Source organism: Lemur catta, chromosome 3, assembly GCF_020740605.2.
Source record: "Lemur catta isolate mLemCat1 chromosome 3, mLemCat1.pri, whole genome shotgun sequence".
NCBI classification, from domain to species: Eukaryota; Metazoa; Chordata; class Mammalia; order Primates; family Lemuridae; genus Lemur; species Lemur catta.
The window spans coordinates 66468846-66495603 of NC_059130.1; the positions used below are offsets into that span (position 1 = coordinate 66468846).

General features: G+C 36.9%; 1 protein-coding gene across 1 annotated transcript in view; it reads right to left on the reverse strand.

Annotated features, from left to right (window-relative positions):
• The window catches only part of AK5 (adenylate kinase 5), a 239905-nt gene that overhangs the window by 207915 nt on the left and 5232 nt on the right, over positions 1–26758 (reverse strand). Inside the window, exons 2-5 of the mRNA XM_045547719.1 lie at positions 26555–26741; positions 20325–20492; positions 15605–15774; positions 15387–15500 (exon numbers count right to left, since the gene is read on the reverse strand). Coding sequence (XP_045403675.1) covers positions 15387–15500; positions 15605–15774; positions 20325–20492; positions 26555–26741 — 639 coding nt within the window. The remainder of the gene's footprint in view (positions 1–15386; positions 15501–15604; positions 15775–20324; positions 20493–26554; positions 26742–26758) is intronic.

Here is a 26758-nt window from a genome sequence, read left to right on the forward strand (position 1 = left end):
TACTGAGAAGAGACAAGTAGAGAGGGAGCAAGGACTAAATGTGTTGAGGGCATGGTGGTGAAATACAGCACGTCCTGCTCAGATCACCTGCGTGGGGCAGTGATTCCAGAGACACATGCACCTAATGACGTTAATGCTGGGAACGCATCTTACCTCCCACGCGAGGAAGTGTGAAGTCTAGTGAGGGTGGCATTATTGGGATAACTGTGGACGTGCTCCAACTTCAGTACTTCAGTATTCCCAGCGACAGACCGCGTGTTCCATAACTATGACAACGTGCTCTGCCTGAGGATCTTGCTGGGTGCCGTTATAGACTAAATTAAAGTTTGCAGTTTGGTTTGTTTAGGAATCAACTTTACTAAAGGTCGTTAATTTATAAACTTGCAGACTCTTGGGTTCCACCCACGAGAAATTCTAATTAAGTAATTCTGTCAAAGGACCTGAACAATTTACATTTTTTAACAAGACATATGCCTGATTCTGACATAAAACATATAGGGAGAAACATGTGTGAACAATAATTGACATTAAAGGTTTTTAATCAGAAGAGTGAATTAATGACAGTGGTCTTTTAGAAAGACTAATCTGGCCATAGGACACAAGACAGACTGGATGTGGAGAGAATAGAGACAGGGAAGGTTGCTGAGAAAAGACTCTAAAAGTCCAAACAGATGGGACTGTGCACCTGCGCAGCAAGAAAGGAAAAGGAAAGAGACAGATATGAGCAAAGTGAAGAAAGGGCAGGTATCTACTGAGCTTTGTGGTGTGGTGGTTTAAAACATGTCAATAAGTTTTTTTTTTTATACTCCTACAAAAAATAAAAGTGGATTCTAGTTCCCTTCCCCTTGAATACAAGCCAGCTTTACTGACTCCCTTCTAACAAAAGTGGGAGAAGTGACACTGTATGACTTCTGAAGCTAGATTAGAAAAGGCGACAGGACTTCCTTCTGGCTCTCTTGGACTAATGCCTTTGGAGCTCTGAGCTGCAATTAAGTCCTCCACCCTGAGACCTCCATGTGGAGAGACAGGAAGAGATGCCTTCAGAGACCCAGCTGCTCCAGCTCTTGGACTCTTCCCAAACCAAGCATCAGGCATGTTAGTAAAGAAGACTTGGAGATGACCCCAACCCCAAACACCATTTTCTTTTCTTTTCTCTTTTAGAGATAGGGTCTCACTCTGTCACCCAGGCTAGAGTGCAATGGCACTGTCATTGTTTACTTTAACCTCAAAATCCTGGACTCAAGTGATCCTCCTGCCTCAGCCTCCTGAATAGCTAGGGCTACAGGTGTGCACCACCACAACTGGCTAATTTTTAAAATTTTTTGGTAGAGATGAGGTCTTGCTATGTTACACAGGCTAGTCTCAAACTCCTGGCTTCAAGTGATCCTCCTGCCTTGGTCTCCCAAAGTGCTGGGATTACAGGAGTGAGCCACTGCACCTGGCCCCAACCACGATTTAAATGCAACCTCAATAGAGACCTTGAGTCTCAAGAGAGACTCAAGAATAGCTGAAAAGTTCTTGACTTTCTAATTCATAGAATGTATGTGAAATTATAAATAATTATTATTGTTTTAAGCTACTAAACTTTGAAGTTGATTTCTTATGCAGCAACAGAACCTAATATTCACGGTAAGGTCAAAGATGATTCTGATTTTATCTTTGTACAAAATTTGGAAATTTACTCTTTATATAGGGCAATTATAAAAACTGCATTTGTTTTTTAACTTTAATGGTCTTTTGTAGTATCATAGCACATTGCAATAAAAATAAATGAATAATCATCTTCTTCTAATATATTCTCAATTTTGAAACCTAATTATTAAATAATTATAAACAAGCTTCTAAGTCATTAGTTCTAGGAGAAAGCATTGACATTTTCTTTAATATTTTGCACTAAAGTGCTAATACTTAGGAAAAATATTGCCCAATTAAAACTAAATCACTTTCCCTTAGGAGCAAATCACATTTGTCCCCCTTAGGAACAGCAAATCAAATTATAAATCTGTCAAATCAATTCACTATGCAAGTAGGATGATAGCCCTCTAAGGGTTGATTTTCTTTTATCTCTAAGCTATTTAAAAAAAACCATATTTATTTAGTTGAGAATTTTTCTTATACCCAATCTCACTCACTCAAACTCAGAACTTACGGTGTTTTAGATTCCTTTTAAATGGCAACACTGAGGCTAAATTACAGATCCTAGAGGAAATCACGACTACAAAAAGAAAAAAATTGACAGTCATATATACATCCTCCAGCAGGCCTCACTCTCTTTTATCCCACGTTGCATGATGAATGGGGTTCACAGGGCTGCATTTGCTCAAGGCCCACAACCCTCCGAAGCTTAATTCCTGGGGTTCCCTCCCCAACACCTCTCCCATTATGGCCACTCCAGTATAATCCAAGTAAAAATGCTTCAAGTCTATTACTAAGCATCAGTACTTAACTGTGAGCATTACATCTCAAAACTATGAATAACACACCTCAGAAAACAAAAGCACCCTGGTGAACTGCTGCTTTCAACAAGAGTTTGAATTTGTATAAATGAGCCATTGTTTCAGCTACTCCCCAAACAATCTCTGAGTGTTAAGTATCAGACATGTTTAATTCCCTGTCCCGGGGTTCCTTAAGTCAGATGTGTGCACCCAGGAGGATGGCTCAAGATGATGATTTGCGGTGCAGAAAGGAATATTACAGTTTCTGTTTAAATTTACTTTTTAAATTTAATAAGGAGGAGAAATTAAACTTCACCAATCTTTAATATATAGACTGAAATTGTGGTGTCCACCATATCAAAGTCACCTGTCATGTATGTAGGATCTACATATTTTCATGAGGTATTTTTGGTGACAGAACAATAATTATCGCTATACAGTCAGTTTAATTTTAATCAAATTTTTAAAGCCTGTCTCACAAAGTTTTAACCAAGTTTCTTCAAAATAGTTTCATTTTAGGCCAGGCATGATGGTTCATGCCTGTAATCCCAGCACTGTAGGAGGCCGAGGCAGAAGAAACACTTGAGGCCAGGAGTTCGAGACCAGCCTAGGCAACATAACGAGATCCTGCCTCTATAAAAAATTAAAAAAAAAATATTAGCCAGGCATAGTGGTGCACACCTGTGGTCCAGCTATGCAGCAGGCTGAGGTGGGAGGATCACTTGAGCCCAGGAGTTTGAAGCTGCTATGAGCTATGATCACACCATTGCACTCCAGCCTGGGAGACAGAGCAAGACCCTCCCTGTCCCTAAAAAAGTTGCATTTTAAATCACTTTGTCCTCAAAATTTTAGTGAAAGAAAAATAGTTTTTATAGTAAAATAAAATATAAATTTCTAAAATTATTAGTTATTTCACTTTCATCACACCATCTTAAATATTCTCCTTCTGTGCATGTTATCACTTACATTATAATGTATAGTAGGGGCTAATGCTCAAATGATTTTTACTGATTGTGTACATGATCAGAAAAGTATGGAAAATGATATCCAAATGTATTAAGTGAAAAAAGAAAAAGGTGGGAGAAAGAATCTCTATACATATTTCTTTGTAGAAAATATCTGTAGAAGGATACATTGTCTGCATTCTAGGAAATAACTGAGACAAGAGAAACAGAGAGGGTTTCCAGTGCATGCAATTTTATATTCTTAAAACATTCAACTATGTAAATGTGTTGTCTATTCAAAATTAAGATTTAAAGTGAGAGACAGGCAGAGAGAGGGAGATGGAGAGAGAGAGCACACTAAACACTATATGTATTTATACTCTATTGTGTATGATTATATGTATATGGATTTTCACCATGAAAAGGCACATGTATTCATTTACCTTTGTTTTCAGAACAAAGTACAATAGCCTGAAACATGATAGTAACTCAATAAATATCTGTTGTTAAATGAAACTTCTCAAAGGAATAATGTAAAAAGCTCCCATCTCCTGAAATACCTGTGTCATTTCATAACCTAGAATACTGTGGACCTTCCCATTGTTCTCTCTCTCCCATTCACTTTATCCTCCTGCTAGAACTAAATAGTCCCTTTATAAAGTTACAGATAGATAGGAAGAATAAGTTCTAGTGTTCTATATTACTGTAGAATGAATATAGTTAACAATAATGTACTACACAGTTTGAAATAGTTAGAAGGAGGATATTGAATGTTCCAATACAAAGAAATGATAAATGTTTAAGATGATGGATATGCTAATTACCTTGATCTGATCACTATACATTATATGTATTGAAACATCACTATGTATTCTTAAATATGTACATTATGTCAATTAAAAAATTAAAGTATATTAAAAATGGTATCTTTAAGTGCATTGTATTTGTATCATCTGCACTTCTTGTTCCATCATCTTTTTTTTTTTGATTGTCATCTGTTTCATAGTGTGAATCAATTTTAGGTTATAAAAGTAATATTGCAACAACTATAGTTAGAGAATACTCTGGCATATTAATCTATGTTTCTAAAGCAGTAGGTGGTGGTTTATGACTGAGCCTCAGGACCTACCTAGAACGCCTGGGTTCAAATCCCATCTCTGCCTCTTGACAGCTTTGTGACTTTGAACAGATTTCCCAGGCTCTTTGAAAACTTAGCCTCCGTCTCCTCACGTGTTAAATAGGAACAACTGTTTTATTCATAAGATTGTTTTGTGGATTAACATATATTAATATGTTAACACATATGGGTTCAGAACAATGTCTGGCACATAGTAAATTCTCAATATGTGTTCAATATTGTCATTACTACAACTATTATTAATTTATTATTTCTCCCTCTCTTCCTCTGTGTCAATCAAGCAAGTAACTAGCTCTGTACTCCACTGTCTCTTGGAAGACGTGGGGCAGGTAGAGACAAAGACTTCTGCTTTCCTACAGACTGAGTCTTCAGGAGAATCTTGATGGACTGGAGAGGCACTGCAGGGACAGCCTGAGGGAGCTGATTCTGTAGCCAGCTTTGTGTGAGAGCATAGGCTGTGCTGAAAAAGAAGTAACAGGGTCCTAACACGCCAGGCAGCTGCCAACGTGGCAAGACAGAGCAGCCCTTTGGACTCGGTTCTGCCAGCAGGGGGCTGCAGCTGAGAGAAGGGTAGGAAGAGGGGCACTGTAAGGTACAGCTCCAGTGTCTGGTATGGGCCAGGCTGGTGAAGGGAAGGAGAAGAGGGATGGGCAGGAAGGGGGGCTGGAGGTGGGGGAAGTGGTAGGGGGTGAGAAAGGGAGGTGGGGGAAGGAGCAGCTATGAACCGAGGAGCAGCGACTGACCCTGCGTAACAGCAGCCACTACTCACATGTACAAACGTGGACTCAAAGCTGCTAAATCTCTGAAATTTTCAAGAAAAGCAAAAGTCTGCTTTTTAATTTATAATCTCCCAATTTTAAAATTTGGTGCAAAAGTGTCTGCAGCCCGCATTCAGCCTGAGGGCTGCCCATTTGTAACTTCCAGACTGTACTCCGTCCAAGATTGTAATCCTAGCTCCGTTTTTGCCTGCTGGTCGCTTTAGGCAAGTTACTTAACTGTCTGACCCTAAATTTCCTTACCTGTAAAGTGGAATAATGACAGCCAATGTTGTGGAGTAAAGTGATAACATGATAAAAATCAATGCTTAAATATGTACATTCAAATATAAATGATATTTGAGAAACGATATACTTTGCTTGTACCAAAAATAAAATCGAAAGTGTAGAAACAGTGGAAAAATCAGGTCAGCTTTACATCAATCAGTATCTATAAATATAATAGAAAGCAAAGTCTGGATCTTTGCGATATTTGGGTCATAGAAATAGAAAATTTTTTGGTATGCACTTGGAAGAAAACTGATCAGCATTATCATCAAGGAAGGTCTGCACAGGTCCCTGACAAGGTAGCTGGAATACCAAACCACCCCTGACATGAAAATCACATGGAAGTGGATGTAGAAGCCTAATTGGAACAGGGACAAAGGCAGCACTGAGGGATCAACCTCTAGGGGGAGAAACTGGGAGGAAAACTGGGTAGAACCAAAAGATGGTACACAGAATGGAGGGAGTTTGGGTTTATTTCAATATGTAAAACCAAGATGTGTATTTGAGAACACCGCAGATCTGTGGTTGTCTGCACTGACTGCATCAGTGGTCACGTGAATGAGTCAGCTATCTTCAGGAACCAGTTCTTAGAAAGTGGAGTTGACAAGAGATTATAGCGAAAGGCACACGGATTTTATAACCTGACTGATCTCCCTGTACCTGTGAGAGGGGAGACTGCCCAACACTGAGGTACAGGGGGGATTGTCCGCAGCCTCCTCACAGTGTTGACGCTAATTAAGATTATGTATTTAAATCACAGCACAGTGCCTGGCACTTGACACATGCTTCCTCGATATTAGTTCTCCTACCACAGGCTCCTTTTGGGACTCTGTATTATCATCACCTCTGGCTTCAAATAACCAATTATTAATTCTTTTTTGATTTAGGAGCAGGAAGGGAGGGGAGGATGAGGGAGACAGGGCGTGCTAATTAGCAGGCCTCCAAATGCTTCCAGCCCAGCAGTGTGGATGTCCCAGGATTCCAGCTGAGACATCACTAGAGTGGTTTCCAGCCATTTTTAGCAGTAGACAATTTTCTTCAGACAAGTCTTAGACGGAACCTCAGAACACAAAAGCAGAGTTGTTCTGGGCAGCTGTAACACCTCAAGGTGACTTCTAAGGGTTTCATTAATTTGAAAAAAATAGCCCCTATAAGGTCCCTTTGCCTTCAAGCCTCTGACAAAAGGGAGGGAAGAGTTGGCCCTTCCCCTTTAAAAATCTATGGAGTGTTTTGTCCTTAATGTGGACTAATGGTAAGAACGACTTCTTTTTGTTGAGCGTTTACTATGAGTCACAAACTATGTTAAGAACTATAGGTAGTTTATCTCAGCCGGGTGCGGTGGCTCACGCCTGTAATCCTAGCCCCCTGGGAGGCCGAGGCGGGTGGATCGCTCGAGGTCAGGAGTTCGAGACCAGCCTGAGCGAGACCCCGTCTCTACTAAAAATAGAAATAAATTATCTGGACAACTAAAAATATATAGAGAAAAAAAATTAGCCGGGCATGGTGGCGCATGCCTGTAGTCCCAGCTACTCGAGAGGCTGAGGCAGGAGGATCGTTTAAGCCCAGGAGTTTGAGGTTGCTGTGAGCTAGGCTGATGCCACGGCACTCATTCTAGCCCGGGCAACAAAGTGAGACTCTGTCTCAAAAAAAAAAAAAAAAGAACTATAGGTAGTTTATCTTATTTAATCTTCACGACAATCCTATGAGGTATTATTATCCTCATCCTTCAAAAGAAAACATTGAGGCCTCAAGGAGATCAGTAAATGAATCAAGAGCATGCAGTAAACAAGAATCAAAACCCACTATACTCCACTGACGTTATAATTAACTCCACTGATTTATACAAAGATCTGAGAAACTGAACTCAACATCACTTTTTATGCAGTCACTCGAATCCTTCCTTCGTCTGGATATCAATGACACTAATGTTTATTTGCCACTTCAAATCAACATACATTTAGTGAACCCAATAAAGCAAAGGAATGTGCTATGTTGGCAGGGCAGGTGTGAGGGTCCTGGGGGTAGTAGTAGTGAGAAGAGAAGAAGAAAGGAAGGAAGTTTACAACATGAACCAGTTAGCTCTGCCTTAAAGAGAACAGAATAGAAGCCTATCTGGAGAGACAGACAGATATACCCACAAACACAAACAATAATTCTGTAAAGTCAGTTGAGCACTAAGAAGAATTGGTTAGAAAAAAAGTAGCCCATTCATACATAAACTGCCTACACACAAAACTAACAAAAAATGTACAAGATTTTTATATGGAAAACCATAAAACTTTGCTTAATAAAGAACATAAAAGTAGACTTGAAGAAACAGAGTGATATGACAATGTTCATGAATGGAAAGATGTCAGTTCTCTGAAAATTAATCTATATATATGTAAATAATATAATCTATATAGAAATTCAAATCAAAATCTCAAGTTTTCATGGGTCTGACAAACTGATACCAAAATTTATAAAGAAGAGTAAATGTATGGGCATAGCCAACTTAAAAAAGACGAAGAAGGGGAGGGTATTGTCCTTTGGTTATCAGGATATAATTTAGATTTCTTAAATTGAAACCAAAACATTGATGCAGAAATATATAACAAAAGAATTAAATAGAGAAACCATAGGCAGACCCATGTCTATACAGAATAAATCACTTCAATGGGAGAAAAGATGAAAAAGTCCACAAATAATCTTTGGAGCATTGGATACATTTTTCATTTCTATTTAAAACATACAATAAAATTCTATCTCCACCTCACACTATACACAAAAATTAATGAAGATGGAATAAATACCTGAACCTTCAAAACAAAACTAAAAATGTAGAATATTTTTATGAGACCATAGGTAACACTTTCTTAAAGCTCAAATGCAAAAGCTAAGGGGAAAATACTCATAAATATACCACATCTAAATTTATAATTTCTGTAGGAAATAATATATCTTAAACATAGTTGAGGAAAGATATAAATGGAAGAAAATATTATGAGATACACAGCAAAGGATTTGTATCTAAAGTGCCCAAATCGATTTAAAAAACCTCAAACAATCTAACAAAGAAAAGGCAGGGGCAAGATTACATTTTAGCAATTCTCAAAAGAGGAAATAAAAATGGCCAATAAACACATTTTTTAAATGTTTCAGTTCACTACTAATTAGGAGAATGCAAGTTAAAATAGCAACACAGAAACATTTCTAATCCATCAGATAGCCTAAAATGAAAAGGTAAGTATTGATGAGATGTGGGAAAATAGGAAAAAAGTAATCATAAATTTACAAAACCACTTTTTAATATCAAAATCTAAAATATAGATTTAAAACTATGTATATATTCATGTATGTTGCATATATATTTTTTAGGATAGAGATTTTCTTCCTTAAAAAAATTCATTTCCAGAAACATTCCTTAGAGATCTCTTTGACATATGCAAAGGGAGAGGTGTTCAAGGATGTTTATCACAGCATTCTTGGTAACAGCCAAAATTTTAAAGCAACTTGAATGTCCACTAATAAAATATGATATATTTATAGAATGTAATATCATGAAATGGTTATAAGGATGAGCTGTGTCTATATGTATCAACACAGATAAAGCTCAAAAACAATGCACAGTGAAAAAAGCAAGTTACGGAATGATATAAATAGCACTGAGGAAATAGCAGGTGCAGGCCACTGTGAAAAATAGAAAGTCGAATGTGTAGATGGACATATAAAACTGGAAAATTACTTGGGACCAGACAGTTGAATATGCTGTTAATTGCTGTCAGTTTGTGCCTCTTTTTTTTTTTTTTTTTTAACAGATTTGGTGTAGACTTCCCTCCTTCATTTTCAATAATAGCACCATAGAGTTCTTACTGATTTCAGCTTTACTGTTTGTTTGGTTAATAAATCTTCACTATGGAAATCTAGCTTTTTTTCCCCAGTCCCATTCCAGGAAATATGAAATTCTATACCTTTTAAAAAACACTTTGTTTAGGTTTTCACTGTGGACTCTGGGCTAACTAGTAAAATCCTGGCTACACAGTCTGTTCAGTTGGTGGTGAAAAGATCTTAGATTTCCCACACTTGTCCACTTTGATTCCTTTCCCCTTACTATTCTGTTTTTCTCTTTTCACCTGTCAGGCCCTCAAAGGAGAGAAAAAGATATTTTTCAGATAGGAAGGAACTACTATACAAACCCCAGGGAGTACAACCAGGGGTCTACTATGGTTATAAGGAGAGTCTTATCCCCTGTCTCCCCAACCCCTTGAAATGACAGGCCTGGGACTGGGAGAGCTCAGCTCTTGGGCTGAGAAGTAAGGGAGTGTAGGAAAGTTGGAGTTATGCACAGCTTGTAGCTTGTGGTAGAAACTGCTGCTTGTCTATCAAAATCTGTTTTCCTTTTCTTCCATAATGATGCATCTGCAGCTAGACCTATGACTGACTGCTTCACTACATATCCCAACCTCCCTCATAGCTGAGATGCATCCCTGTGACTTACGTTCTCACCCATGGAGTGTGGGAAGTGATGTGTGTTTCCTCGAGGTCTGGGGCTTAAGACATTGAGCATGTATCCTCTGCGCTCTCTTCTCCCTTCCAGCCAGCTAGAACCTGGCCTTGGCAGTGACCTAGCTTTCACCATGCAGACGTCAACAATGTCCTAGGGCAGTGGTTCTCCATGTGTGCTCTTGAGACCCATGGGGATCACCAAGACCCTTTCCAGAAGGCCACAGGTAAAAACTATTTTCATACTAATACTAGGACATTAATTATGTGCTTTTTCCCCTCTCATTCTCTCACAAAGGTATGGTGGAGTTGTGCAGTGGCTACATGAAGTGTAACATCACAGAAGTCTGAATACAAAACTGGGTATGAGAATTCAGCTCTCTCCTCTTAGCTAGAAGTTAAAGTAATTTGCAAATATGTAAAGCAATGTCTCTTTCATCACTTTTTTTTAAGGTTTGGAAAATATGGTTACTTTTCATAAAAGTTTGTTATTTAGGTTAACTTGTATGGATTTATTGTTATTTTTAAATGATTCAATAGTTTAAAATTTCTGTTTTCTCATATGATATCAATAGATATAGCCCATGTAAGTGAAAGCTTTTAAAGGTCTTTCATAATTTTTAAAAGTATAAAGAGGTTTTATGACCAAAAATTTGAGAACCCTTGCCCTAGGGTTGAAGGGACAATAACTTGGAAAAAACCTGCATCTCTGAATGAGTGTGAGGACTGAAACTGCCCTGCTCTCATTCACAGTGAAGCGATCCATCATAAACAAGAGAAATAGGTTTCTGTGTTATGCCACTGTATCACTGTGTCTTTTTATTACAGTACCTTGGATTTACTCTAAATAATACAGACAACAGTCATGTAAGTGGGATGCTACTATATCAAAAGACTAAAATATGTGGCATTGGTTTGCTTGGGTGGTAAGGGCACAGATATTTTAGGCTGAAAAGTTGATGACCCTTGTTATGCCATTGCAAAATATTTGGTACCACTATTACTGTGATAACTTGAAAGGCAGGCCATGTTTCAAGCTAAAGAAGAAATAGCTAGAAAGAGCTAGAATGTCAGTATATTATTTACTGCTCTTTGCTGTTTATAGCAACATATTACAAGAAACAGATAAACTCAAGAAAGAATTGACCAATTTGTGAGCAGATATAAAATAAAATATCCAGTAATTTGAGATCTCACAAGGTTGAAAAAGCCAACTAATTCTATACCTCCAAACCACAAGAGTTAGGCTGTTGTTGCAAAAAGGGGTCCCATTAACCCACCACCACCACTAAAAAAGTCACCCAGCCCTGAGGCAAAACCCAGACTTACAATGTTGTCTTTCTTTGCTAGCCTGCTGTTTTAGATGGCCTCAAAGTAATTGTCATTAAATGAGAAAACAAAGAAATAAAGTAGCTTAGTAACTATATCTGTAAAAGAACTCTGAGGTAGTTACAGGCACTAACTGGAAGCAAAAAGAGAGGAATCCTACCACATTTGGGGTAGAGGAGGGAATGGTTTTATCAAAGTAAACATAAACCTAGCCAGGAAAGTCACGTGCTTTTTTCAAACTTAAAATAGGTCCCCAGGAGGGCACAGTCTCCAGCACACCACTTTGAGGGGCCACGTAGGAGTAATGCACAAGGCAGAACTCAGAGGGCCAGGGCTCCAGAAGAGAACAGGCAAAGGGTTGCTCCAAGACAGCAGAGCCAGGAGTTGCCAGTGGGCTAAACATGCAATCACTCCACTGCCAAGGCAAGGACCCTTTGCGATCCCTGCTGAACAGGATCTGCTACTTGCTATGGTTCAGTGACCAATGAATAAATTCCTAAAATTCCCTTTTATGAATAGGAGCCTTTATTTTACTTGTCCTGGTCTTGCTCTTCCATTGATTGGTGGCAGAGAGGGAAAGTAACTTTAGTTTAGTTTACAGCTGGCAAGCACTGAAGAGTCACACCTGGACCTGATGAAGAAAACCACAATCAAGTAGAGATTCTTGACTTTTGAACTAGATGGTGGGACTCTGAATTGTCTTCCTTAGCGAGAGAGTGAGTACACTCTGTGTGTGGGAAGAAGGGAGCAGGTAGGCTTTGCATGGCCAGAGGGGCAAACTGTGGTCGAGGCTGCTAGTTAGTTCTCCCAACTTTCCACAGTAATAAAATCGTAGCCAGGCACCTGGAGGCCCAGCTGGAATATATTTTCCAGCCTTCCTCACAATTACAACATGACTAAATTCTCAAAAATGCCATGTGAACAGAAGTGCCGGATGTAACTTCTAGATCTGGGACTTCAGACCTTCACGTTCTCTTCCCCTTACATGCCAGCTGGAACCCATCTGTGATGGCAACCCTGCTTCAACCACAGAGCTGATGACAGCTGTCCCAGGAGATGGCAGAACAACAACTTGGAAGGAACCATGGTCCCTAAATGACCTCAAGGAGAAAAGCTGGCCAGCCAATCTGGACTATTCACATGGAAGCTATTCTCTAAGAGAAAAATATACTTCTTTATCCTCTGAGACACTAAGTGTTAGGTCTTTTGTTACAATGGTCTCACCATCATCCGTGTATGGCTGACATCAGAAATTTACCATCAGCAGGGATTGCAAAGGGTCCTTACACCCTGGACCTGTGAAGAAATCTTGGGGAAAATGTCTGCATGTGTGTGTATATGTGCCCACATTTGCAATAGAAAAAGCTGAGTTAACACAAAACCTTAAAGAGCTATAGTATAATAAAAATATCTATTTAGTGGTATTCTTTATAATAAACCAGTATATGTAAGTAAAGTGTTTTCCTGAGTTCTGTGAGTCATTCCAGTGAATTACCCAACCTAGGGCACGCATTGTGGGAACCCCCAGTTATACAGCACAGGTGATTGCTAGGACTTGCAACTCGTGTCTGAAATGGGGACAATCTTGTGGGACTGAGCCCTTAACCTGTGGGGCCTGCTCTAATTCTGGATAGTTAGTGTCCATGTTGAACTGAATTCTTAGACATTCAGTTGGTGCTGGAGGATTGGAGAATTGGTGTGAAAAATTCCGTACGTTTGGTGTCAGAAACGATAGCAGAAAAAAAGACACCACAGAAGCCTAAGGCTACCCAGGGTGTGGTGTAATCAGGGCGGATCCTGACACTGCTTTACATAAACACTTCAGCTTTGCCTCTGCACCTGCTAAATTCCTGCAGGATCAGCAATGGTGGCACTAACCTCAGGCACTTCTGTACTGTCCACAGTGGCCAAGAACCTCCAGGCTGCCACAATGCCAATCTGAGATGTTAAATCAGAATTTTTCAGCCTCAGCAGTGTGGTTGAAAACAATGAATGCAAGTGACTCCACATTCTACAGAGGGATTATCCTATTGAATTTGCTAACAGGTATCCCCAAACCAGTATTGTGACCCATGTCTAGGCTATATAAGAGAATATGGTGATTGATCAGGTACTCAGAGAGAGTTAATGGAGAGTTATGCTTTTCCTGCCCTGCCCCCTTCCCCAACTCCAACGCAAGTCACATGAGTAAGATTTCAAGATTCTGAGACACCAGTTTAGATTTCTGAGCCTGAACCAGGCACAAGCTGGGGACAGCAGAGATGTGTTAAATTGGATGAAAATTAAAGTTTTACTTCAGATAGCTGAAAATGAGACTATTATGTTAATGTTTTTTAAGTGACCAGAAAAAATAAGGGATCTGCCTGAATTATCATCCAAGGAAAAAAGGAGATACTCAATATAGCATGTTTAAAAAGCAATAGAGAAACAATCAGGTAGCTGCATCTGCTTATACCAAGTGCAACTCATTTAATACATGGGGTGGACCAGGTTTGGGTGGCAATGCCAGGAATCACACAGAATGGCTGCCACAGCACTCGTTTTCAACAGCAATACATGTGGCAGCAACAGCATCAAAAACTTGATCAGATTTTTCCAGTTTTTCTCTCTTCAAGGCCAGATCAATTAGAACCAAGCCCTTAAACTAACTGAGCACCACACGTTCTGGATTTAGGGTGGGATGGGAAACCCTAGCAGGGGAGAAAGACATTCCAGCACAATAGGTGATCCAAAACAGTTCATTGGAATATTCAAAGAGATGCTTTGTAAAGCTACCTCTCTCTCCTTGATCTGCCTAACTCCAGGCTTTCTTTTATGTGAGACATAAACTTACATCTTATTTGACCTAATCCTGTGTGATACAATATCTGCAACATGTTAAAAAAGGCTTCATATAAATAAGACAACGACAAGTCTGTAGAAAAATGGGTGAAGGAGAACAGGCAATTCACATAAGGGAGAAATATGAATGATCAATGAATATATGAAAATATACTCAACCATAATAGTAATCCAAGAAATGTAAACCTAAAAAACAAACCATTTCATACTTATCGGATTGGCAAAAATTTTAAATATGAGTTATATCTGGTTGGAAAGGGTCTGGAGAAATAGGTACTCTCATTCAATATTGATGAAAATATAACTTGGGAAAGTATTTTTGAAGGATAGTTTGGAAACAGCTATGAAAATTTAAAATGCATTTGTATACGAGCACATGCATGCACACATGTGTGTGCATGTATGTGTCTATGTATAAGTATAGGAAAAGGCCTAGAGGAATATATAACAAACTTAATGGTATTTTCATTTCTCAGGCGAGAAGGGGAAGTGGAATGGAAGAAGGGTGTTAATGAACTTTTACTTTTTACAGCAGGACTTAACATCTTATTACACATAATAATGTATGAACATACATTATTTTGTAATTAAAAATTATAAATGAAAAATCAGTTACCTAAGACTTTAAAATAGTAAATAGATATACAAAATATTTTAATTGATTTATTTCCCCTGACTATGTTGAGTGGGCATAATCAACTTAAATTTGAGTAAATTTTGGCAACCAAACCCTGTCTTAATATAGGTTAGGTAAGTGGTGCAGTATTTCACAACCCAGTGAAGAGGGCTTCCTTAATTTGTAGAATGTTAAGTACAGGGTGGTGTTTTACATCCATGGATATAGCCCTAAATAGGCTTGTTTTTAGTAATTAAAGATTAAAAAAAAAAACCTTAGGAAAGTTTTTTTGAAATAAATTTTAGAGAGATTTGCATTTTTTAATAAAAATTCTATCATTAGTTTTTACCTTTCCTTTTGGCAGAGACTGTCTTCAATTTCTAAGCATTTGCCAAGGAAATGACCTGCCAACCCATACTAATGTATTTGCCCATTTTCAGACCAAAAATCATTCAAAAAACTAGCAAGTCTTCCAAGGAATCTTTTTTTTTTTTTTTTTTAAATCTTACAGTTTCAAGCAAAAAGTAGGTCATTTAAAATATTAGGAGACATCCTTACTTGGTCCTCAAAAGACAGAGCCTGGGCCACATCTCTCGGAAAGCCATCAATAACAATGCCCTCTTCATCAGGTATTTGCATCAATTTTTGTTTTATCTCTGTAATTGTTGTTTCCTTTTATAAATAAAAAGGATGAAAAACCACAGTTAAACTTAGTACACTCACAACCTGTATAAAAATTTTTACAGAATAGAAGCAAATCATACAGTAAGTAGTACCTGTGGGGCCAATTCTCCGGTTGTAATTATCTTGGCAATAAGACTCCATTTCCTATTGCTGCTGGCACTATGGATCTTCTTTCTTAATAATTCTCCCACTGAAATGTATTGGAATCCATAACGTTCTGCAATTTTCAAACTTTGAGTGCCCTTTCCACTTCCTGGACCACCTATTATTTAAAATAGGCAAAATTGTGACCATATGATACAATAAGGAAATCTCTTTTATTTTTTTCTTTTTCTGTTTTAAGAGAGATAAGGATTTGCTTGGCTGCCCAGGCTGGAGTACAGTGGTGTGATCATAGTTCACTGAAGCCTTGAACTCCGGGACTCAAGCGATGTTCCTGCCTTAGTCTCCTATGCAGCTGGGACTGCAGGCATGCACCATCACATCTGGCTATTTTTTTTTTTTTATTAGGAACTCCCTTTTATATAACTACCTCTTTCATCTGAGAGAAGATTCTGGACCACCAGTAAGTATCAGGGTGGGTAACTGTTCCATTTATGACGTTCTCAGTGCTACTTCTGAATGCAAAGCAAGTAGAGTCTTAGCCAAGGAAAGGGTAGAACTGTCTTGACCAACTGTATTAGATAAAAGAGACATTTTTTTCCTAATATTTAAAAACATTTGAATAATGCAGTTGAAGGAAACCTTGACCATTTTTTAATGTAAAATCTAATAGTTTTCCATCTGTAATCAAACAAAAAACTATGAGATACAAAAGACAATGATCAAAATAACAGAAATGGATAGGTTCCATGGCAACAAAGAGTTAATGCGTAATTTGGTAAAATGTAACAATTATTTTTTAAACCAAAGGTACACCAATATTGACAGTTTATTTAAATTGTTTTTGAAATCTGTTTGCTCATGCATATCCTTGCCTTATCTCCTTTGAATTCAAAGGTTTTATGTAATGACTATGTGGAGTGAATGGAATAGATCCTTAAGGTAGAAAAATTCATAGAATAACTCTGAGTTTGTGATACGTTAGTATGAAATAATCAACATCTTGCAACATAACTCATTATTAATCATTGGTAATTGCCATTTATTTTTTAAAATATAAATAATCACAAAATATTAATACATATGCCTCAGATTTCATTTCCAAATCATATTAATTTTTCAGTTAATTTATATTGCTAAACAATCTCAAGTAATTAAAATTTAGAGTCAGAATAAATTTTTAAATAAAACACATAGCAAGCAGCCCACTTTATAGTTATTTGATGGCAATTATCAAAAAGAAATATTTCCAAGCACTTAAGTGTAAATTATTGAACATAGTCAAAACATTTTTAAAAATTACTGTCTAATAAATAGTGAAATGTTTTGGTAATATTCATTAAAACATAATTACAATTTATTAAGCAATATCAAAAATAAAAATTAACAGAAAAATGAGTTCATCTTTCCCTAATATCAAGATTTTTGCATGAAGTAATTTTATATCTAATTATTTAATAAATATTGTTATTCTCTCAAATAATGTAAATAAAAAGAATGAAAAGTATTTTTTGTTTTGTTTTTTTGTACAGAGTTCTGAGTGGGTAGATTTGGTTAGCAGAATTCTAAGATCAACTAATACAATGTGAGTCATTTCTTATCCTCAATCCTAAATAATGCCCTTAATATCCAGCTTTCACCTTTTTATTGCTTTATTAAACCTAGTATAGAAATGTAGTTACATTTTGACTATTCTCTTCTAAGAAACACTAAATACTATTCTATTAAACTTAACATTATGAACTACTTCTACTAGATTATTAAATTCTTTATTTTGCAAATCAAAAGTAAGTTTTGGTTCTAAATAGCTGCTTTTAGCCTATTAACATATGGGCAAATCGTGGATTGGCTTGAAGAAAAAAAATTAAATGACCAAATTCATTGACAAATTCAAACCAATTTAATCCCTAAAGAATCAAAGTTATCTTTCAGAAACTATATTTGCACACTTGGTCTCACAAACCATCAAACTCAGAGATTATAAATTCCATTGAATTTTTAAAAATCACACACATGGAGAAAGTTACGGCACCTTCAAGGAAAAAAAACTGTTTTGTCAACTAGTGGAGGCAATAGCAGAATATGATTGGCACAAATGACAGAGAATAGCATTAATTTATTGAATGAGCTTCCTAACAAATTAATTTTACTTTCTTCTCTCTAAAGCTAGAATGGGCTTAATTCTGTTTTATTTTCTTATCTCTAATACTTGTCAATATTAGAATATATCTAACTGAGATTTTATGATTATGTTAACATAAGAGAGAATTGTATCTGTGCCAAGAGGGCCAGCTTTAAAAAAAAATTCTGGGCTGGGCGTGGTGGCTCATGCGTGTAATCTTAGCACTCTGGGAGGCTGAGGCGGGTAGATCGCTCGAGGTCAGGAGTTCGAGACTAGCCTGAGCAAGAATGAGACCCTTGTCTCTACTAAAAATAGAAAGAAATTATCTGGCCAACTAAAAATACATATAGAAAAAAAATTAGCCGGGCATGGTGGTGCATGCCTGTAGTCCCAGCTACTTGGGCGGCTGAGGCAGGAGGATCGCTTAAGCCCAGGAGTTTGAGGTTGCTGTGAGCTAGGCTGACGCCACGGCACTCACTCTAGCCCGGGCAACAAAGCGAGACTCTGTCTCAAAAAAAAAAAAAAAAAAAAAATTCTGTAGCACCAGAAGGGAAATTTTATTTATTTAAATGTAATACCATGTGAACATCTGTATCTCCCCTTCATCTTTTTCAGGTTGGAACTAATAAAAATTTGTAAGGTTCAGGTACACTTATTTTATAATTCCTCAAAAGTCATAAAATTGCCTCAATTTTCTAAGACAACCTAAGATTCGCCTTTTCCTTTCTTCCCCTGTCTCAATCCTTTTAAAATTATTTATACTCACTGGTTCTCCACCATTCTTGTAATACATAAAATGTTACGATGCAGCATGTAAGTCTGTAACCAGAATCACAACCTTGGGAAGCAAGTTGATTTCACTGAGTAAAAAAAAGAAATGTGAAGTGGGGGAGATTTGAAGATTTATATCTTCTCAAAATATTTTATAACTCCAAATAGTTTATTAAAATATTTTAATCATTTTCACATAAAATTCACAGTGCACGATATATTACATATGTGCTCTTTTACACAAGAGCAATTTGGTATTAAATGATGTGGGCAATTAAGCTTCCATTTATTCATCCTGTTGATAATCACCAATACTTTACTAACAGCAACAGGAAAAACAAAGTAGAAAAAATGTGTCTGCCTATATATAAACCATAAAACAGTGGAATAATTCCCAATTATTCTTCACCTGTAGCTCTGTCATTGAATAAAGTATTTCCTTGTCTTCTAGGTAAAGACTCAAAAATTTAAAGCACACAAAAAATATTCCACTTTCAAGAATAGAGATTTATGGTATATCGGTGGCCACCATAAGCCATAAGAATATTGACTCTTTGAAAGCTCATTTCTAAACTCTCTTCTTGCAAGCTTGTTTTTAATAATTCAGGGCTAAATATATTTGCAATTTCATTTTCATTTCACTTTGAAATATACAAATGTCGCTCCTTTTAGTCTGATGAACTTAAATTCTTATTATAGCTTGGGTGTTTCTTTGCATGCTTTTTTCCTAGTTGCCATCATCTTCTGTCCTTTGAAGCACTACTTCTCTGCATGGGCGCTGTATACATTTGGCACTCTGTTAATATTAATAGTTACTGGCTAGAATAGCTTTGAACATATTCATGCAAGATTTTTGCTTTTGGTCATCTCTGTGAAAGTTGAGTCTAATTGGTAAGTGAGACAATAACAACATATGTTGCATGTTCACAGGTCTCTTCATGACTTTTATAGATTTTGAGAAAAAATTTGCAAGAGTGGCCAAAATGCATTTTTCAAAAATATTTCAAACATTTTCAATACCGATGACTCGTAAAATAGCATAGAACTGACATTTCTGTAATTCAACATAAGATTCATAGTAGCAATTTTTAAAATGAACTATTATCATTTTATTTTGGTTAATGCTCAGATGCGTATGCAGTATAAAATACTATTCTATTAGATTTGCTTGTCTAATAAACATGGCAACTTAGATTTTTATTGTAGATGCCAGTTTGTCATAAGAAAGATTCATTTATGTGAATCTTTAGCAATGTATTATTATTTATTTTTCCCTCTAAAGTTAATAGTGAATAATAATTCAATTTTTTGAATTAAAGGGGGAAAATCACATCATGTTTAGAAAATATTCCTTTTTTTCTTTTAGAGACAGGGTCTGGCTATGTTGCTCAGGCTGGACTTTAACTCCTGGACTTGAGGGATCCTCTCACCTCTGCCTCCTGAGTAGCTGAGACTATTACTGTACTCAGCTCTTAGAAAACTTCTAATGGACTCAGTTATCTATGTTAAAGATTATATAAATAAAACCACAGGACAATAAATCTCGAAGAGATTACTTACTTTCAATTCATTATAAAGAATTTGTATGACATTGTAATGGGAATCTATAAAAATGCAAAAGCCACTAGATTATATAACTATTTCTGTTTTATTGAAATTATTCTAAAAATATTTCCATTTACTGTCCCTTGAGCTTTTGATTCTATTGCTTGTCATTATTCAACTAAGCATTTTCAAATATACATAATTGACATTTTTTGAAATGTAAATATATAACCAAAGTTAGCCACAGTATGAGAATTCTGCTATCTCCATACCTATGACAAGAATGATTTTTGGTCGAGGTCTAGTAGGATCAAAAACCTCATACTCCTCAATTAACTCTGCAGTCTCAGAAAGATCTGTGTCACTTTCTATGGAGAATTGATGGATTGGAGGGAGCCGATCATACCGCCGATATGGAAAGTTTGAATTTTCAGGCATTACTGCAAAAGAGTAAGATAACTTTGAAAAGGAAAAAAAGCATTATAAAACATTTTTCACATTTAACCAATTAGTAAAAGAAATTTAAAAACTAAACAGGTTTGATTTTTTTTTTTAACTGGAATAAGACTCCCTAAGTAGTCAGCAAACTTTTTCTAAAAGGGCCAGAGTCAATATTTTGGCCTTTGAGAGCCATGCAGTTTCATACTCAACTCACCCATGGTAGCATGAAAGCAGCCATAGTAAAACATAAACAAATGAGTGTGCCTGTGTTCCAGTAAAACTTTATTTATAAAAACAGGCAGTGAGATGTATTTGCCTGATGAAACTTTGCCACTCCCTGCTCTAGAAGGACCTTCAGATACTGCCTAATCTTGTTGGGTAGGTTGTACACATCTTGGCCTCTACAGATGGTGCTACCTGGAGTTGTGCAGTACATAACCTTCACAATCCTATTCAGGTGCCCATACAGCCAATGCTTATGCCTCATGCATTTCATTCACTCAACAAATACAGATACACACTTACTATGACCTACGAACTCAGTGGAATGGCTTGGTGGCATAATGAACAAAAAACTAGGGTACTGTCACAAAGTCAGGAATAAGGGTGCAAAAAATTTCTATAACTGGAATATCTTTCAACATCATTTAATTTTACTTACTTAATCTACTTGATTTAAAAATGTAAATATGAAGATTTAAGTGTACATCTAAAATGGTAACAAATATTTGCCATTGTCACTTATATTTATAAATATAAGACACGTTAGTGGGTTGAGGGTGATTCAGTAGAAGAATGAGACGTAGTCTTGTCCCTTCAGTGTCTACAAACTAGAACTTAGATGCTTACGTCTGACAACTGTATGCACAACAGGCAGGATAAGTGCTAAAATGAATTATCTTCCATGGTAAACACCACGGTAATTCAATGAAGGGGTAGATCCATTTAGGCTAGAGTGGTAAGAAAGTACTTGCCAAAGAGGCAGAACCTGAACTTTGAAAGACAAGCACAGTTGATGAAACGTAGAAAGTATATACCAGTTGGTGGGAACAGCACAAAGACTCAAAATCAGAAAGACAAATGACATATTCAACAGGACAGAGGGCAGGGCTGGCAAGTCTAAATCAAGCAGATGGTCTCACCTAGTTGTTGATATATAGTTTGTGGCTCCCTCTTCCTCACCCCAGGTATCAGAGTTCCAGGAGGCACAGAGAAATCCCAATTACCCTAACGGCACCTTCACAAAGGAGACAGAAGGCCACCTGGACTTGCATGAGGGATTCTGCTAAGGGGACTACTGTATCTTAGCATGGCTTAAGGCTCACATCTCCTCCCAGAGGTATGATCAGTAAGAACTTCCCAATCTCTGTTGATATAATAATTGAAGCCATTGACCATTGACCCACTGGACTCAGTTTTGTGAAAAGAGTAGAGTAGTCTGCAAATGACAGTGGATACTCTTTAGAAAAAGGTGGGAAGGGATACATCAGAAAAGGCACCAACAACGGTATCTTGCTCTGCCTTGACATTTAATCACTTCATCCAACACAAGGCAAAACTTGAAGCATTCTCTTTGATTACTTTCTTCCCTCTCTCTTCACATCCACTCCCATAGACTTTATTTGCAAAACAAATGTATTCCAAATGCACATACTTTCTAATACTACAACTCTTTCCTAACCACCATATCTTTTACCTGGACTACTGTAATAGACTACTTATCTGCCCGCTTCCACTTTTGTCCACACAATCTACTGCCTGAAATGCTCTTCCTTGTTGGTCCCATGGTTGACTGCTTGTCATTCACACTTCAGTTTAAATGTTGCCTCCTGTAAGAGGAATTTACTGACTTTCTAATCTAGTATAGCCATCCAGTGAATCTCAAGGACATCACTCCAATGCTCTGCATGGCACCTACCACTTCACCCTCTGAAAGTTTTCTCATTCTCTCATTCATTCATTCATTCATTGTCTTCTCCTATTAGATTGTTTGTTCCATGAAAGCAGGGATATTATCTATCTTCTACAATTCTGTAACCCTGGGATCTAGAAGTACACTAGTCACAGTGTCCAATAAATGTTTCTTGTACTAATAAGAAAGACAACACTTTGTTGAAATAAACAGTTTCCTATAGAGAAAACCCAGAAGATAAAATGGGTAGGTATAGCATGGTCACAATGTGGAGGGTCTTGAATATCAGGGTAAAAGGTTTAGCTTCAATCTGGTGGGTAGCCAGTGGAGGTTTGCAGGGTAGTACGTAGAGAAGTGACATAATGAAATATATTTTCTGAGAAAAGTAATCTGGCAGTAGTTAGAATGGATTGTAGTGAAAGACTAACAACAGAAAGAGAGTAGCAGCTAGGTGGCAAGAAATGAGGACTTAGGCTAGAATGGTAGTTGGGGAAAGGAAAATGAATGGCTGGATGTAAAGGTTGAGCTGGATTATGAGAAATGAAAGGAGGTGACAATTCAAAAACAATGTCCAGGTTTCAAGTCTAAAAGGATAAGGAACACGTTGCATTTCATATCTTTTTCTGCAGTCTCTTTTCTGCTCCAGAAATCTTGGGTTTCTCTCATTCCTGACCACATCACAGCTTCTTTCTCTACCTCAGCAACTTCTGTTGTCTGTTCCCTGGTACACTCTCAATTACCTCCACCCTTCTCTAGCTAAGACAGCCTCACCTTTGTGTCTCCAAGTATTAGCATATCACTTCACCCAGGAAGCCTACCTTGAACCCCAGCCTAGGCTAGAGACAGCCCCTTGTTAGTATGGTTAGTTCCTATTGTATCCAATGTGTTCCTAATTATATTTTTTAATGCCTGATTTAATTGCTAGCCTGTAAGCTCCCTGAGAAAAGGTGCCATGTCTGTTCTTTCTCTGTGATTGCATCCTCAGTCCTAAAAGAATGTCTGGCACATAATACTACTCAATAAGTGGTTATTTTATTGCCCAACTGACTCATTGACTGACTTCATGGAAACAGGAAAAGGAGAAGAAAGGGATGGTTTTGAAGCAAACATAATGTATTTAGTTTTGGACATGCTGAGTATAAAATAACAATGAGCTATTCCAGAAAAGAAGCTCTATGGATGTTTGGAGCTATGAGACTAGAACTCTTATTCACAGATAATTTGTCAAATTGTATGCATATGATAGGAAGAAAAAGATGCTCATCTCATGTCTAATGCTTTAAAGACTGTCAGCCAATAATTTATCCTTGCTTTATCACATTTTAACTTAGGAAAGTAATTTGATTAGATGATGAAACTTTTATTTCACAGACTAATTTTTCATTATAATAAAATCTTAGCATAGTTATGTCAATGTTTTTGCAAAAAATGCATAGATCATTTTATTTCTATAAATAATCACTATGCTTTACGTTACTGGGTAGTTAGCAATTTTGTTGAAATAAACTATTTCACACGTTACAGCTAAAACCTACAAAGCACAAATGAGTAAAGCATTTCTCATAAATGGACTTTTATTATTACAGGACAAATCAGTTTAGAAACCATGTTCCATCTTTTAGCATACCTTTCAGATACCAGACAATGGGATACAACATTCTTGTTACCATAGTATATGGAAATTAAAAGATCTCCGGGTGGGAATTCTGGTAAAGTATTAGTAGGTATGGAGAACCTAAAATTAACAAGCAATTTTATTTTAATGAAAGTTAAGCCTACATTTTCCATTCCTGTTTTAGCTTCTCCTGCTAGATCCAGAGTTCCCAATTTGTCATTTGTGGACCCAATGTAGCCCCATAGATGTGTTTTACTCAGCTCAACACTTCTTCAAAATTTATACTTGACTGCCTTTGGACGATGACTGTTCTCTCTAGTTCAGCTCTCTAGTTTGGCCACAGTCCTCACCATTCTCTATTAACACTAGACCTGCCTAGCTTCCACGTGTAATCAAGCTAAATAACAGTATCAAATAGAAGCATCCAGATTTCATTTTGTTGCAGTCACTTTTATACCGAGTCTGAGATCAGCTTTCAACTAACTGAATGTTATAACCTCTCAGATTTAATTTAAAAAGTATAAAAATGTCTTAGACTAAATCCAGTAATATCTGAGGTTTATTAGTGCTTTAAGGTTTAGAAAGCAGCCCCCCATATTTATCTCTCTTGATCTAACAAGGGCATGGGTTATATATTTAACACTGAGCTAGATTCTAACAGTATGAAACACCTGGGAAGTAAGTTAGCCATTTTGGGAATGTGTATGAATTACTCAAACCCATTATCATTTTGTTCACCAAAGCAGTACTAAGGTGTGTGCTTCAGCAGCAACTGGCTTAAGGTACTCTGGTGACTCACAAGAGTACCTGCAGCCCACAGAGGTGCCAAGTCTAAGCTGTGTCTACACAGTTTGAATTGGAGCCGTACATTCCAATTCAGTGTATTCGCTACTCTGTGTATCCTAGGCTCTTCTCAGTGAACCAGAAACCTCACTGATTTACTACAGCTGGGACTCTGCTCTGTTATCAACCAGAAACTGTGTCTCTGAGTAAACTGCATGGGAAAAATAAAATATCTTTAGTATTGGAATGGTTCTAAGGGTCAAATCAAAATATTGGGTGCAAATTCAATTTAGTGAGCACAGGAAGATACAACTTTAACCTTAGGACTCACCACAGAATGTAAACACATGGCTTATTTCGTACTGAGTGATGTTTACCATCTATCTATGTGAGATGGATAGGGGTGAGAGCCCTTGGAGAGTAATGAGATTAATTCCTCTCTAAAACGTGGAATGCTAATCTTATTACCTTATGGTCGTACCCAGTATTTCGAATTATTTCTCTGTTTTTAGTTCTGTTATAACATTTGAAAGTTTCTGAAATTAGTTTTAAGTAGCACTTTCAGATATCTTGGTTGCTTCTCAGCAGCACTGGGAAATTTGGTTGGTGGGGGGTGTCACATCAGCAAAACATCTGAGTACTCAAACATAAATCACCTAGTATTGACTCCTGCATGGACAGGGACTCTTCTCTTTGGAGACATTCCTGGGGAAATGTTATTTCTGCTTTCTCTCTTTTGCTTGTGTTTCTTGAAAATTAGCCCACTATGACTTTTACCCATACTGTATTCGAATAAAATCTAAGTGGATCATGACTGAAACATGTTAAACAAACTAAGATTTGTTTCCTGCTTATATTCATTACAAGTAGAATTGTTGCCACTTCAAATTCTGTCTGTATACCATAACTTTATGTGGTACAGTTTTGGAGAATGGTTTGAGTTTTGAAAATACAGTGATCTTGCCCACGAGATCACGGTATTTTACAAAAGAATTTTAGAAATTCTTAGAAAAGAATTAACTTAGTTCCCCCTGATTGGAACTGATTCCATTTTGCACATACTATTATACTTCTCAACTTCCTCTAGAGCCTCAAAGGCTACCCCTAATTTTGATAAGCACATATTTCAGAAAGAGATCAGAACACCACAAATCTTCTCTAATGAACTCCAGTTTTAGTTCTAAATAACTCCTAAAATTTAAACAAGTTTACTTCTTCTACTTCTTTTATAGCACCCAAATGCCTAAACATTACATTCAGTAATGCTTAATACATTTTTATTCAATTAACTAGTATAAACTTTACATGGATTTATGCAGAGGCATTAATATGAACTCTGAACTTGGTAACCTGTTAATAAGCCAAATATCTATCCAGCTAATGTAAAATGTTGAATTGTTATGTAATAACTACCAATTTTATCTGTTTTCTACTCATTTATTTGGAAAACTCTTATTTGCAATTTTAAGAAAAATTCATGGTTTGCTAATGTCATTTATTTTGCCAAATGATGAAGTAATGTAAAATTTCATTAACCTATTAGCGAATTGCTGGACAATGGTATGTAATTTTGTTTGCTTATCATGGAGGTGATTAGAATTAGTAGCACAGAGGGATCAATCATGTTCCAGGGACTTATATTCTTCCAGGCATTTTGTAAACTCAATAAATTAAATCACTGCCTAAAGTCTATATGTTTTAAAAAGAATTGCTATAACTATAAAATTGTCTGTTATTCACATATACATTACCATTTCTTAGAAAGGATCTCCGTGGCTGTCCCCCATTCAGAGGAGGTAAGGTCTTCTTTTCCTGGCTGACAAATGTATCCCATTTCACCTTGTCACAGCCACCTAGTTCCTTTACTTTCTGTAAACAACTTTCCAAGTACTCTACTGGGTCTTCCGGCTTAGAACACATCAGTCCATTCAAAAGGCTCTGAAATATAACAAAAT